Source organism: Ornithorhynchus anatinus, chromosome X2 (genome assembly GCF_004115215.2).
Source record: "Ornithorhynchus anatinus isolate Pmale09 chromosome X2, mOrnAna1.pri.v4, whole genome shotgun sequence".
Taxonomy (NCBI): Eukaryota; Metazoa; Chordata; class Mammalia; order Monotremata; family Ornithorhynchidae; genus Ornithorhynchus; species Ornithorhynchus anatinus.
Window position 1 is genome coordinate 2,557,753 of NC_041750.1, and position 14,583 is coordinate 2,572,335.

General features: G+C 55.9%; 1 protein-coding gene across 1 annotated transcript in view; it reads left to right on the plus strand.

Annotated features, from left to right (window-relative positions):
* NRG2 (neuregulin 2) overlaps positions 1 to 14,583 on the plus strand; it is a 94,524-nt gene that overhangs the window by 69,034 nt on the left and 10,907 nt on the right. Inside the window, exon 5 of the mRNA XM_029053487.2 lies at positions 7,175 to 7,233. Coding sequence (XP_028909320.1) covers positions 7,175 to 7,233 — 59 coding nt within the window. The remainder of the gene's footprint in view (positions 1 to 7,174; positions 7,234 to 14,583) is intronic.

The following is a 14,583-nucleotide window of genomic DNA, read 5'->3' on the forward strand; positions in this document are numbered from 1 at the left end:
CCCCATCCCTGAGAGGAGGGCAGGCCCCTCCAGAGAGAGATTGGAGAACTGAGGCACAGAGAGGTCGGCATGACAACGAGGCCAAGCTGAGGCCTGGGACAAGCGGGCAGCCCCAGGGAAGGACAGCCGAGCGCCGGGTGTTCTCTGTTAGAGCCTTCCGGGCACTGGCCTGTCCCCCTGTGGTCCCCAGGACCTTTGGAGTGGGGGTCTTGGGCTCACGGAGAGAGGATAGAGTCCTGGCTCTGGGGCCAGTTGCCCTTTAGGGTCAGGTTAGGGGTCTCCCCACCCCTTTCCACAGGCAGGATTCCTGGGCTAGGTGTGGGGAACTGGGGAGCCTCCCTCAAATCCAGAGGTTCCAGCCCAGATCCGGGACACGCTGCTGTGTCACCCTTCGGGAAGTGACCCCCCCCACCCCCCCAACCCTGGGCTCCGCTCCTGCTCCGGCCAGCACCCATGGCAGCCGGCCCACCCCCAGTCCCAGCCCCGCAGGCTCCTCCACCTGTGGCCGAGAAACAGGCCTCAGTGGAACTCACCAGGCCACTGTCCTCTCCTCCGGGGCCCCTCCTGACAGAGACCCTCCTCCTCATTTCCCTTATTTCTTGGTCAGAATGGGCTCCACCACACCCTCCCCCAGGCCTCCTCCAGACAGAAGTCTGTAGACAGATGCCGGCAGAGATGGGGCAGGATTGAAGTCCACTGAATCAGGGAGCGGTGGGAAGAGGGAATACAGACCTGTTGCTCCCCCATCTCTCCCCACCCCAAAGTGAGGGGTCTCCTGTGGGGCAGGGAGATGTCTTCCTGGAGCCCCCGGCCACCCCACCACCCTGCCCTCTAGTCAGGTTCCCCTTACCCCCGGCAGCCCCCCCAGCATTGGGGAGTACCCATTGGGGAGTACCAGGAGACTATGAATGCATTCGTTCCCTTCCTCCCCAGCCGCTGGGGCCAGGAGCCTTGGGTTCAGCCTGTAGGAACGGAGGAAAGGCTGTGGGCCTTAAGCCCCCTGGAGCGCACGCCAGTCACCCACCCCTGGCTAGGCCCTGAGCAGGACAGCACCCAGCTGCCACAGCAGCCCAGAGTGGAAATCCGGCTCTGACCAAATTCGGCCCAGGGGTCCCCCGCCCCAGTGCCCCGGACCCCGTGGGGACCGGGCCGTCCCAGCACAGTTTGCTTTCTACAGTTTCCTCTATGAAGATGGGGGGTGGACCGCAGGTGACCCCTCCAAGTCTCCCTCTTTCCATCTCACCTCCCCTCTATCCCCTCCCAGAATCCCCAGCAAAAACCAGCTCCTTCCTTCTCCTCCTCCTCCTGCCCAGAACCTGAATCCCATCTTTCCCATCTCTCCCTTACCCCCACCGGGGGTCTTTATCAGGTGCCAGGGTCTGGGCCGTAAGCAGTGATCGGGGGGCCGGAGGAGGGGCAACTCGGCGGGGTCAGCACAGATGAGACAGTGGAGACGGAGAGATGGGGCGCATAGAAGCATTAGCAGGGCCTGCCCCTTCCTCTTCCCTCCCAGCGCCCCCAGCCAAAACCCGCCGTCGGTCGATAAATCTTCCATGTAGATAGATCCCTGGCACGAGGCCCAGCAGATCGCCGGAAATACCACCGAACCCAAATCTAAGGCTAACTGGGCCTTGCCCTGGGGCTCAGCTGTGGTCCAGGAGGCTCCAAGCCTGTTGACAATAGCCTTGCTGTTTAGGGGCCCACATTTCCCAGCCCATAGCACTTCCTCAGCCTTGACCTCCTCCCAGCTGTCATACGGGTTTGTTAAATCCGCAAACTCACCTTTATTGTTATTATGTTTTAGTTTTTTGTGTGTGTGTTTTTTTTTTTTTTTGGCAACCGGCCTGGCGGGCAGAAATCATTACTGGCCTGGGCAAGTGGCTATCTGTAAGGCAAGGAGAGTTTGCTGGGGCCGTTTGCATGGAGGGGAGGGTACTATCCAATGACAGAAAGCACCCCGAGGTGTGAGGGGGGGTGTCTGGAGAAATTGGAGCCCTACTAATGATGTTGGCGGGGGAAGGTGGAAGCGTGGTGGCTAATTAGGTACAGGATTGCTAGTCAATCGTCTTGGGTTTCTAAAGCCAAATGAGGATATGAGGGGACCATATAACGTAACAGAAGGATTAGAGAGAGAATGGAGACATCCGTACTGTTTGTTGACTTCGGGGGTTTACTTTGTTTTGGGGTTATTTTGCACGGCGCTCAGCTTGGATAAGGAAAGTATCCCGGTGGGTTCTCGCCCGTGTGGGTCGGAGCCGGTCAGGTGGGACCCCGACGGCTCCAGAGGAGGGGATGTAGTCCCAGGCCGGACCCCGGACCCCGGGCGGCGTGGACGATCCCTCCGCAGACTTTGGAGGTGCGCAGGCCATCTGGGGTCTGGGTAAGGGGATGATGACAGAACGGGGTGGTCTTTTCAGCCCTCCCTCTGTGCAGACGAGCAGGGCATGGACGCTGTTTCCCCCCGCCCCCATCACTCTCCCTGGTTCCCCCTCCCCCTCCATGCCCCGAACCCTCCTGGTTCCTTCCACTCACATCTGCTTGCTCAGCTCGCATCCCCGCCCACACCCCACCGCCCATCCCCAGCACAAGGCGCCGGAGAGGCCGGGGTCATTTGATGGGGTCTTCCGGACGGCCCCCACCCCGGGAGGGTTGCCCATCCGCCTGACCCATCGGCTCATTCTGATCACGGGACAGCATCTGGGCGGCCTCTTGGGGAAACAGGCACAGAGCATTGACCGGCGTGGCCGAGGCGGGGAACTGGAACTCAAGTCCCTATTGTGTTTGTGCCCTAAACCTGGCGAGGAGTGGGAGGGAGCGGAAGGGTGGGGCTGGGGCAACCCCAGTAAATAGTCCCCCTCTGTTGGCAGTGCCAAGGGCCCACCTACTTCCAGACAGATCCCGGGGACTCGACAGTAACTTCTCATCAGAGTTTTGGGGTGGGTGGGGACAGCTGGGGGCAAAGGAGGCAGCCGCCAATAAGGTAGTATTCGTTAAGCGCTTACTATGTGCTAAGCACTGAGGTAGATACAAGATACTCAGGCCGAGCACAGCACAGGGGGCTTGCAGTCTAAGGAGGAGGGAGACGGGTTTCAAGTCGCCATTTTACTTATGAGGAAATTGAGGCTTAGAGAAATTACCCGACTTATCTAAGGTCACACAGCCGGCAAGTGGCAGAGCCGGAATTAGAACTCAGGTCTTCTAACTGTCAGCTCCGGGCCACGCTGCTTATCCAGAGGTTTGCGGGGTTTAAGCCGGTTACCCTTCTCTACAAGGCCCCCCACCCCGTCCCCACCCTCGTCTCTGTCCGGTAACCCAGGCAAAGGCACCAAACCCAACGGTGCTTTGGCGACGGGTGAATGTCAATCTTGCAGCTCCTAATTAATCCAAGCCCACGAGATGCCAATCCAGTTTTTGTTTCTGTTTTGTTTTAATTTTTGGCATTTAAGTACTTAGTATGCGTCAGGTGCTGTAGTAAGCGCTAGGGGAGAGACAAGCTAATCAGGTTGGACGCAGCCCATGCTCTACATGGGGCTCACAGTCTAAATCCCCATTTTACAGGTGAGGCAGCTGAGGTCCAGAGAAGTGAAATGACTTGCCCGAGGTCATGCAGCAGACAAGCGGCAGAGTCGGGATTAGAACCCAGAACCTTCTGACTCCTAGGCCCGGGCTCCTTCCACTAAACCACACCATTTCTCAGTAAAAACATTCCTCCCATTCGGTAATCAGTCGACCGATCCATCGGTACATTTACCGAGCCCCCACTGTGTGCAGAGCACTGAACTAAACGCTTGACAGAGCACAGCATGATCCCCGCTTTAGGGAGAGTACACTTTAACTATCCCAATAGCCTGAAATTGGGAATTAAACTTCTTCCCTTCCCCTCAAATTTGGAAGACAAGGCAAGTCCTGGAGGGATGGTCTCCGGAGCTAATTATCGTGTATCTTCCCCAGCGTTTAGAACAGTGGCCCAACAACTACCGCAATTACTCTGTAAGCACCACCTCCCTCCCCGCTAATAATGAGGGGCGCGGATCTCTCCCGCCCAGAGTACTCGCCGCTACGGCTGCCGATTAAATCAACTGCTGGGCGGTGGCGGCGGGGTTCCCCCAGCGCAGTTCGCCCCTCTTGCCCTCCACTCTCTCTCACCCGATCCCTTTGCTCCTGGCCTAACCTTTTCAGTAAGCCCCGAATATCCTTTTTATTTAATTTCTCCAAGAACCAACCCACTCCTCCAGATTTTGAGAGGACAGCAATTCCCTCCGGCTTCCCGTGTTTAAAAAAAAAAAAAAAAAGGAGAACTTTGATTTTTTCCAAAATGCTTTCCCATCCTTTGCCTCATTTTAGCCTCACCTGGAGGGAGGGGATGGATGTATGGAATCAATCAGTGGTGTTTATTGAGCTCCAACAGTGTGCGGAGCACTGTACTTAGTGCTCGGCAGAGTACAGTGCAACAGAGCTGGTAGAACAGTTCCCGACCCACCAGGAGTTTACAGAAGGGTGGAAGTTAAACTCCCCATTTTACAGATGGGGAAACGGAGGCCCAGAGAGGTTAAGTGATTTTCTCTGAGCTTTTGATGTAGCCCTGATGGCAGAGCTGGGGCAGAACACAGCCCCTGTGGCTTCCTCCTCAATCAGTCAAGCAGTCAATCAATGGTGTTTATTGAGTACTTACTATGTGCAGAGCACTGTACTAAGTGCTTGGGGGTGTACAATGCAACAGAATTAGCAGGCACGTTCCCTGGCCGTAACGAGTGTACGGTCTAGAGGAGGAGACGGGTTATTCTTATTCCTCGTGTCCACATCACTGCTACAACTCCTGGAGGATTCCCGAACAAAATCTCCTTTAAAAATATCCCAGGCCCCATCCGTAGAGCGAACGCGGGGCTCATCTTCAGTGGCCCTGTCGAAGCAGAAGCCACGGTGATGACTAGATGCCAGACTAGTTGGAGGAGAGCGGATCGCTCTGGATAACTGGATCCTTTCGGAATTTGGGGGCTGAGGGAACTTCAGGACTGTGTCTCCTCAGCTCCATCCTTGGCTCTCTTCCTCCTCTAAGGGGGCCCCCATCCTCCTCCCCTTCTGCCTCACCGTCTACCTCTCCGGGCTGAATAGACAACAGTCTTACCCCCCGCCCCCACCCCCTTTCCCCTTTCCTGGGAGGCTCCCTCCCGCTCCTCCTCCTCCCCTCCTGCTCCTCTCCCTCCTCCTTGTCTCCCTTGTCCTCCTCTCATCTCGTTTTCCCCTCTCTCCTCCACCTCCTCTTCTTTCTCCTCCTCTCCCTCCTCTTCCTTCCTGCCTCCTCCTGACTCGGGCCCCAACTCCCCCAGCCCCAGGAGGAAACTGAGAAGACACAGACCAGTCCCCCTGGGTGGGGAAACGGCTGAGCGACTCTTCACATAGAAATATTGGCCCTGACCAGAAAGCTCAGGGCCCCAGGCCGTACCCCTCTGCCTCGGTGCCTGGGATGCCGAGTCTTGGGGCTGGCGATGGGGGCCACGTTTATCAAAAATAATAATAGTTAATAATGGTATTTCATTGATGCCAGGGAATCAATCCTCCACCCCACCTCCCACTCCCCCGGGGACTCCCATTGGAAGAGGGATGAAGAGCAGGAATCTTCTCCCCATCTTCCAGCTGAGGAAACCGAGGTCCAGAGAGGGTGAGCGGCCTGCCCGAGGTCACATGCCTCAGGCCAGAGGCCGAGCCGGAGTGGATTCCACACCTCCTGACTCAGGCCAAGCCCTTTAGGCTGCGGCCTCAGGAAAAGCAGAAGTCTCTTCCACCGGCTCCAAATTCTCTTCCATCCCCCATCTCCTCTCCCTGACCCCCAGAGGCCTCGGGGGGCTCCCGGCCAAACCCCGCCTGCCTGCCCTCCCTCCCTCCCCCGAGCCGGCCTCCCCGGTCCTCGTCTTTCCCTGCAGAGTGCCCTCCTGTGGGCCTGGGAGAGCATCCTCGGGACTGGCACTACCCTCGAGACCCAGGTCGGACTCTTGGGGTATCCCCGGATCGGGGGCCTGGCCAAAAGGGGGCAGAGGGGTTCTCAGAGAAAGCGGAGGGAGAAGGGGGAAGGTTGAGCCACAGTGAGAAGGCAGGGGTGGGGGCAGCCCGGCCCCCCGAGAGGCTGCAGACAAACTTTCTAGGGAAGGAAGCAGGGCAGCTCCCTGCCCCCAGATCTCCCTGCCGGTCCACCCCACCACACCCAGTGTCCCCCTGGACCTTCAGGAATCTCCACAGACCCTCCGGGCGTCTTCCTGGACTCTCTGGGTTGCTGTATCCCGGCTGACTGGAGTGCCCAGACCCGTTGCTGGCCCCAGAGAGGAACCCTGAGTTGGGGGGGGGGGGGGTGGCAAGACTCTGACCCCCACCCTGGTGCTTCCTGCATCCGCAGACCCCTCCCTACTCGCTCTCAGAAATTGTTGCCTCATCCCACCCGCTTCCCCCTTCCCACCCCTCCCCGCTCCCACACCCCTGAAAAGTCCGGCCGGGAGGAGCGACCGGTCGGCAAAGCTGGAAGGTGTCCGGCAGCGGACGGAACCAAGGCGGGGTCATCTGTCCGTTCCATCCCCCCTCCCCTTTGCTGCGGTGTGACCCTCCCCCACCCCCACCCCGCCGAATACCAAACTTGATTTTTTTTTTACCATTCATCACTATGCGCTTTGATTTCTGACCTGCGCCTCACGGACCATGCAAGTTCTGTGATTTTTCCCCTTTCCTCCTCCAGATGTCCAAATGGATTCTTCGGACAGAGATGTTTGGAGAAACTGCCTTTGCGATTGTACATGCCAGACCCTAAGCACAGTATGTTTGAAGACCCGAATAAAAACCCGTCCTCCTCTTAAAGCCACCAGCGTGCCTCACCGGGCCGGCCGGGCGGAGGGCCTCCCGGGGGCCCGGGTTAGAGTTGCTGGTGGTTTCCGTTGTTTGGTCGGTCTTTTGCTTGGCTTTTGTTTGATTACGATTACGATGATTTTTTTTCATTTACTCTTATTGCTATATAATCTCGGTCTAACCCTTGGGTTTAAAGTTAGGGTCGCAGGAGAAGGGTCTCAGGATCGGACGGCGGCCCCGGGCCAGGAGCTGCGGAGGAGCCCGAAGGAGGCTGGCGCCGGGCCATCCGTCTCTATGCCATGTTTGCTACCCGCTTCTCTCCTCTGCTTTTCTTTGTTCCGTCTAGATGCCCGGTTGGATACACGGGGGACAGGTGCCAACAGTTCGCAATGGTCAACTTCTCCAGTATGTCTCTTTCTACTTCTCTGTTCCCCCAGTTCCCGGAGCCCTCGAGGGCGGCGTTTCAGAGTGGGGGGGGTGGGTGGGCTGGGGTCGCCTTGGGGCTCCTCTCCCCTCCTCGGCTTTTGCAGGTGGTAGAGAGGAGGGACGGGAGTCAGGCTCACCACCCCCATCGCCCGTTTTGGTGGCAGACACCGAGAGGCTCCCGGCCCATACAGGCCCAGATGGCAGGAGCCGGTTCAAGAGGCAGGGCGGGCCTGGGCATGCTGCCCGTCTCCCGGTAGAAGGGGGAGTAGGGAGAGAGGCGAGGGGAGGCTTGAGCATCCTCGTCGGGATCATCGATGGATCCTTGATAGTTATTGAGCCCATGCAACGTAGAGCCCAGGACTGAGCACGTACTCATATTCTGGGCTCCTAATATGTATAAAGCATTCCACTGGGCCCCACTTGAAGGCATAGCACTGTGCCGGTTGCCTGCTGCATGCAGAGCGCTGTGCTGCTAGCCCACTGAGCAGCAGCATGGCCTAGTGGAAAGAGCCCGGGCCTGGGTTCAAATTCCGGCTCCACAGTGTATCTACTGGGTGACTGGGCAAGTCACTTGGCTTCCCTGGGCCTTGGTTTCCTCATCTGCAAAATGGGGATTCGATCCCTCTTCTCCCTCCGATTTAGAATGTGAGCCCCATGGAGGATCTGATTAGTCAGAGGGACCTGGGTTCTAATCCCACCTCCACCTCGTGTCTGCTATGTGACCTCGGGTAAGTAGCATCACTTCTCTGGGCCTTAGTTACCTCATCTGTAAAATGGGGATGAAGACTGTGAATCCCATGTGGGACCGGGACTGTGTCCAACTTCATTGGCTTGTATCTACCCCCAATGCGGAGTAAACACATAACAAATACCATTTAAAAGCCCCCCAAAAATAACAACAAAGAAAACTTTCTCTGAACCTCCTATGAGGGTGAAGCTGTGGGGCAACATCTCTTTAGCCCTCAGGGGTAAAGAAAAATTTTAGGGGGAAGTGATGTTAATGAGTTCTGTGACCCGGAAGCACCTCGTTCACTCCAAATGGGGAGCTGGCCGGATTATCTTGTCTCAGTTTTAGGGAAATTGGAGAATTTAGTTTAAGAGGAGGGTCGGCCAGTTTCCTGTTCTGCCAGCAGACAGATTAAAAAGCAAAAGGCCGAGGTCAGATCCGTCAGATCTGAACGATCGATCGGGCGGTGGTGTTTTGGACCAATCAGTCAATTAATTGGTCAGGTTGTGTGGCCAGAGAAGCAGTGGGGCTTAGTGGCAAGAGCCCGTGCTTGGGAGTCAGAGGACATGGGTTCTAATCCCGGCTCCACCACTTGTCGCAAGCCACTTCCTTCTCTGGGCCTCTGTTGCCTCATCTGTAAAATGAGGGTTAAAATTGTGAGCCCCATGTGGGACAACCTGATTACCCTGTATCTACCCCAGCGCTTAGAACAGTGCTTGGTGCACATAGTAAGCACTTAACAAATGCCATTTTTTTTTGAAAAAAACACCCCTGATTCTTCCCTCTCTATTTTTAACTCTCCTCCAATCACCCAGGAAGGACTATCCAACACCCCTGATGCCCCCTCTCCATCCCTTTCTCTCCCCTCTCCATCCCTGACTCTCCCCCAGACACCCAATGCAGACCATCCAACACCCGTATCTCTGTCCTCTCCATCCCTAACTTTTCCCTAACAACCCACCATAGGCCTATTTTCCATTAACCTTTTTTGAGTCTTTTTACATTCTTAGGTAATAGTTGTTCATGGGGAGAGAGGGGTTTGAAGGGGGTGGGTCTTCGCTTGGGAGAGGCTGGCAGAACCCCCTCAGAGTCACCAGATCAGAAAGTTTCCATTTGGGATCCTTTCATCCCTGTTCCGAAGTCACGAGACCAGAGTGAGCGAGGCGGGGGTTCATTCATTTATTCGGTTGTATTCATTGAGCACTGACTGTGTTCATTCATTCAGATATATTTATTGAGTGCTTACTGTGTGCAAAGCACTGTACTAAGCATCTGGGAGAGTACACTACAGCAATAAACGGTCACATTCCCTGCCCACAACAAGCGCAGCCTAGACAACTGTAGGGAAACTGTGGTTTTGCCCCAATAGACTCCACCAGCCCCCGTCACCCACCCAAAGTTCGCACCCCACCACACACCCCAAACTTTTCTCTCCACTTCCCAGACATCCTTTCTAAAACTCATTACAGCCTAGCGTCCATTAGTCTTACCATGGCTTTCATTCAATTGTATTTACTGAGCGCTTATTATGTACAAAGCACTGGAATAAGCTCTTAGTACATGGCTTCAGCAGAAGGGAGGGAAGCCAGGATCTTCTAGGCGAACGGCCTGATCCACAGTTTCCCAGTTGTCTTGGAGTCATTTCTCTTGAGGGAAGCTGAACTTCATCGGTTGGGCTCATGGTTGGAATCCCATTGGATTTACTCCTGGTGGAATTCTCTTTGGTTGGGCTGCTAGTTGGTTTCTCGCTGGATGGGCTGTAGACTGGAGTCTCATTAGATGTCCTCCTTCTTGGATTCTCAATGCATGGACACCTGATTGGATTCTCACTGGTTGAACTTCTGTTTGGGTTCTCATCGGATGGGCTCCTGGTTGGGTTTCCATTGGATGAGCTCGTGATTTGGGTTCCTGTTGGATGGGCTCCTGGTTGGATTCTCATTGGTTATGTTTCTGTTTGGATTCCCATTGGAAGGGCTTCCGGTTGGATTCTCATTGGATAAGCTCCCTTCAGATTCTCATTGGTTGAACTTACGTTTGGATTGCCGTTGGATGGGCTCTTGGTTGGGTTGTCATCGGATGGGCCGCTGGTCGGATTGTCATTGGATGAGCCTCTGCTTGGACTCTCATTGGATGGGCCCCCGCTTGGATTTTCATTGGATGACCATGCTCTCTTTGATGCTACATGCTGTTCTGTCACTGTATGAATCCCATCCTTGGTCTTTATTCCTCACTCAGTGGGAAATGCAACTCTCCTGCCACCATCTACTTCTCGGAGGCAGTGGGAGAATGAACCCTCCCTCCCTCTTCCTCTGACATCACGATCCTAAGGTTTTCTCTTGGCCGTGGAACTGGTGCCTTTATGGCATAGAGTTGGACTCTTCAGCTCCGTCCCAAGGAACAGCAAGAGACGAGGGGACAAGGTGGGTCGCGTTCCCCTCCCCACGGCCCCTTGGCCAGATCCGCCAGTTGGAGCGACCGAGCCTAAGGGAGTGGCAGTTCTCCTCCCTCCGTTGTCTGCGGAAATGTCGGGAGATGCTGGATTGAGGCCGGGGGAGCGGGAAAGTCTTTGACGTCAGCATCTGAGCTGTGTGACGGGGCCCAGAGAGATGACACCGTGGCCAACAAGCAGCCGCAGACACAATGGCGACCCAGAGATCCGAGCCCCAGGGGCTCATGGGAAGCGCTGGACCGGTTGGGGAGATGGGGTGTGGCGATCTCGGGACACCCGTTCTCTTCCAAGAGCTGCTCTCTATCCCCTTCCGTGAAATTGGGCTGCCTCAGGGGCCCCAGGTGGGTCCGGCCTCACCGCGGGAGGCTGCCCCACAGGACTCCTGCCTCTTCCCATGTTGGGGCCAGATGAAAGCAGATGCCCCTAGCCACAGTCTGGCAGAAGATGGGGGTGAAACAGCCAAGCTTGCTCAACTCTGTTGGATCCAGAAGAAAGACAGACCCGAGGCTCTGGTTGGTGGAAGTTTCTGCCCACCACTCTTGCCTTAGCACATATCCTGGCCCACCCTGAGTTCCCCACACCCCCACAATGTCCAGGTCAGAGCAAACTGATCCCACTCCCAATTCCCAGTGCCCCCCACCTCCCAACCTGAGCTGGACCACGACCCTCACCTCCCTCAGCAGGAGGCCCAATACGGGGCCAGCAGGGACCGGATGACTCTGCCTTTCCTCCCAAACCAAAATGGGCAACAGAGGAAGCAGACCCAGCCTAGAATCTTCCCTGCTGGCCCACCGCCGGATTTCTTCTGGGCCCATGCTGATTTCTGTAGGTATCAGGGTGGATTTTCAGAGCAGGAGAAAGGCGTGGGCATGGTCATCTCCTGCCCTTGATCCGGGCAGGAATGGACGGATGTCCAACAACAGTTAAACCAGGAGGCGTGTCCCGCCACATCCACCCTGTCTCTTCTCCACCCTTCTCCTCCCGGGTGGGGAAATGGAAGGCAGGACCTCATGACCCCCAAGGGAGCAGGAGCTGAGAAGCAGCAGTGCGGCTTAGTGGTTCCCCAGCACGCGAGGGTGACCCCCGGTCTCCAACGGAGTCACGGCGCCGGCCACCCCTCTCTGCGGCCGTGAGACCCGGATCCCCCCCGTACCGGATGTCACGTCCAGCTCTGAGAGTGGGTCTGGCAGTGTCACTCTCGGCTCCGGACCCAACAGCCCGGCAGGACCGCAGACGAGAAAGTCCTGGGACAGAGTGAGTCTCCTCAGTCACACCACAACAAGCCATGCTGGGTGGAAACCGGGATGGAAATGGACGTCAACAAGATGCCCTGACGGTGACAGCCCCGGGGGGCAGCCGAAACCGAGCAAGGAGGATGGAAGACAACACGCTTCAAGGCCACGCAGCCTTCATTCTCAGATACACCTGCTCCCAGCTGGGAGACAGCGGCGGCAGACCAGACCGACCAGCCGGCGGCACTGCAGCCCCGGAAAAATGACTCTCTGTGAGAGCCGGAGTTTCAAGAGGAGCTGAGATTAAAAAGGCAAAAGCAGCTTTTGCCGATCCGCACATGGGCCTGGGGTGGGCGATCCTGCTTTGATCTTTTCACGCACACATACACCCCCTCCCCACCACCATAGGTAAATTACGACATCGGTGGCACAACATCTTCAGGCTTGACTAACAGGCAGATATAATTAGAAATGTGAAGAATATCAGCCCATGGCCACTGCCATTCCTAGGTCAACCCCAGGGGTCACCCAGCCCAGGATTCTGCCTCTGACAGGGACCCCAGGGGGTTTGGCGGAACTTGGTGCTCGTTGACCTCCTGGACATCACTCAGCCTCCTGGACATCATCCAACTCCCCGGCTGTCCCCCAGTGACCCAGCACAGAACTTCCAACATCCCTGATTCTCCAGTGACCCAGGCTGGGCCACTGGATTATAGATCGATCAAACCCCTCTGGAATCTGCTGTTATTTTAGGTCGTGCAACTTCTTGTAGTTAATCCACTGAGATTCCTCATTCCTCACCATCCTTGGGGGTGAATGCTTGAAATCATAATCATAATATTAGTGGTATCTGTTAAGCGCTTACTATAGGCCAGGCACTGAAACAGAATTAACTCATGAAGCCAAATAATACTTCTAATAAACAGTATTCGTTGAGTGCTTAATGTGCACTGAGCACAGTGCCAAGTACAGGGGTCCACAGACGATAATATAATCAGCTACAGTCTCTGTCTCACCGATGAAGAAGGAGGGAGAGCAGGATTCTTAATGCCCATTTTACAGAGGAGGAAACCGAGGCCCAGAGAGGTTAAGCAGCTTGCCCCCGGTCATACAGCAGCCCGGTGGCAGACCCAGGCGTAGAATAATAATTGTAAATTATTATAGTATTTGTGAAGCTCATACTATGTGCCAAGCACTGTTCTAAGCACTGGGGTAGATACAAGGTAATCAGGTTGTCCCATATGGGGCTCACAGTCTCAATCCCCATTTTACAGATGAGGTAACTGAGGCCCAGAGAAGTTAAGTGACTTGCCCAAGGTCACACAGCAGACAAGTGGTGGAGCCGGGATTAGAACCCCCGACCTCTGACTCCTAAGCCCATGCTCTTGCCACTGGGCTGACTCCCAGTCCCCGGCTCCTTCCCCTAGTCCATAGTGCCTTCTCACTTGGCCTTTCGGAAGCCCTTGGCCACCTGCGGGCCTCCTCGCAGACTAGGACCGGTGTGTGGTTTGGTTCGGAGATGCTCTGTGCCCAGCGAGGGGAAGCTTAAGTGGATGTCCCCAGGTTGGCACTGAGCACCTGGTTCCCCGGCCAGAGGCAGAATCCGGGCTGGCTGGAAATGGACGTCCAACGACCCCAACGTTGCTTGCCTCTCCCTGGCAGGCTATGGCTGTGGAAGGGCTAGTCGTTTTTGTAGGGTGTGTTTGTGTGGCTTTGTGGAGCAGCACAGCCCCGCTGAGGGGGAGGAAGGGGGAGCAGGGCTGCGGGGCCCCACTCACTCCTCGGCTGAGCCCTGGGTCCTGAAACCAGTGGCCCCTCCCGGGCCCTTCGCCGGCACCTCCCCAGCCCCGGGCTCCTTCCTCCTCCTTGTCCGTCACCTCGAGCCCTAGACCGGGGACACGGTTCCACCTAGCTTTGCTCAGCAGCCAAGTGCCCCGATGCCTCAGTCTCCCCATCCAGGCAGTCGAGGCATCAGCCGAAAAGAGGTGGACAGCACCTGCGGGCGCCGGGGAAAATGCTCAGAGAAATCCTGCCTCCGGGCTCTGCTTCTCTGGGGAACCTTCTATTTTCCTGTTCCCTATCAATAAATTAATCGGTGGTGTTTATTGAGTGCTCACTTTGAGCAGAGCACCGGACTTTGGGAGAGTCCAATACAGCAGAGTAGGAAGTCACGTCCCCTGCCCCCAAGGAGCTTCCAGTCTAGCGGGGAATACAGCCTAACGGATCAGGAAGGGAAATGGAGATGTGTTTCCCACTGGCGGGGCAGAGACATCACTTAACTGGGGTGAAGGTCAATCAGTCGGTCGATCAATGGTATTTATTGGGCAGTACTGGGCACAGAGCATGGTACTGGGCGCTTACTGGGTGCAGGCCACTGTATTGAGCATTTTCTGTGAGCAGAGCCGTGAACTGAGCATCTTTTGGAGACTGGGCACTGTACTGGGAGCCTACTATGTGCAGAGAGCACTATATGGAGGGTCTGTTGGGTACAAAGCATTCTGTTGAGCCCTAACTATGTGCAGAGGGTACTGTACTGAGCACCTACTTAGTGCAGAGAGCATTGTACTGAGGTCGACTTTGTTCAGAGGGCACTGTCCTGAGCAACTACTTTGTGCAGAAAGTACTGTACTGAATGCAATTTCCCTCTAGCCTCAGCTCTCACTTTTAGACATCCCACATGATTGTCCAGAGAGAACCAGGAAGTCCCTTGGGATTGGAAAACCCACCGTGACGGAGGGATGGGGAGCACAGGGGGACCATGTTGGAGACCTGATCAGGCTCATTTTAAAATCATAATACTAGTGATGGTATTTGTTAAGCGCTTACAGTGTGCCAAGCACCGTACTGAGCGCTGGAGTAGAGGTCGGACATACGGGGCTCACAATCTAAACGGCAGGGAGAACAGGTCTTGAGCCCCCATT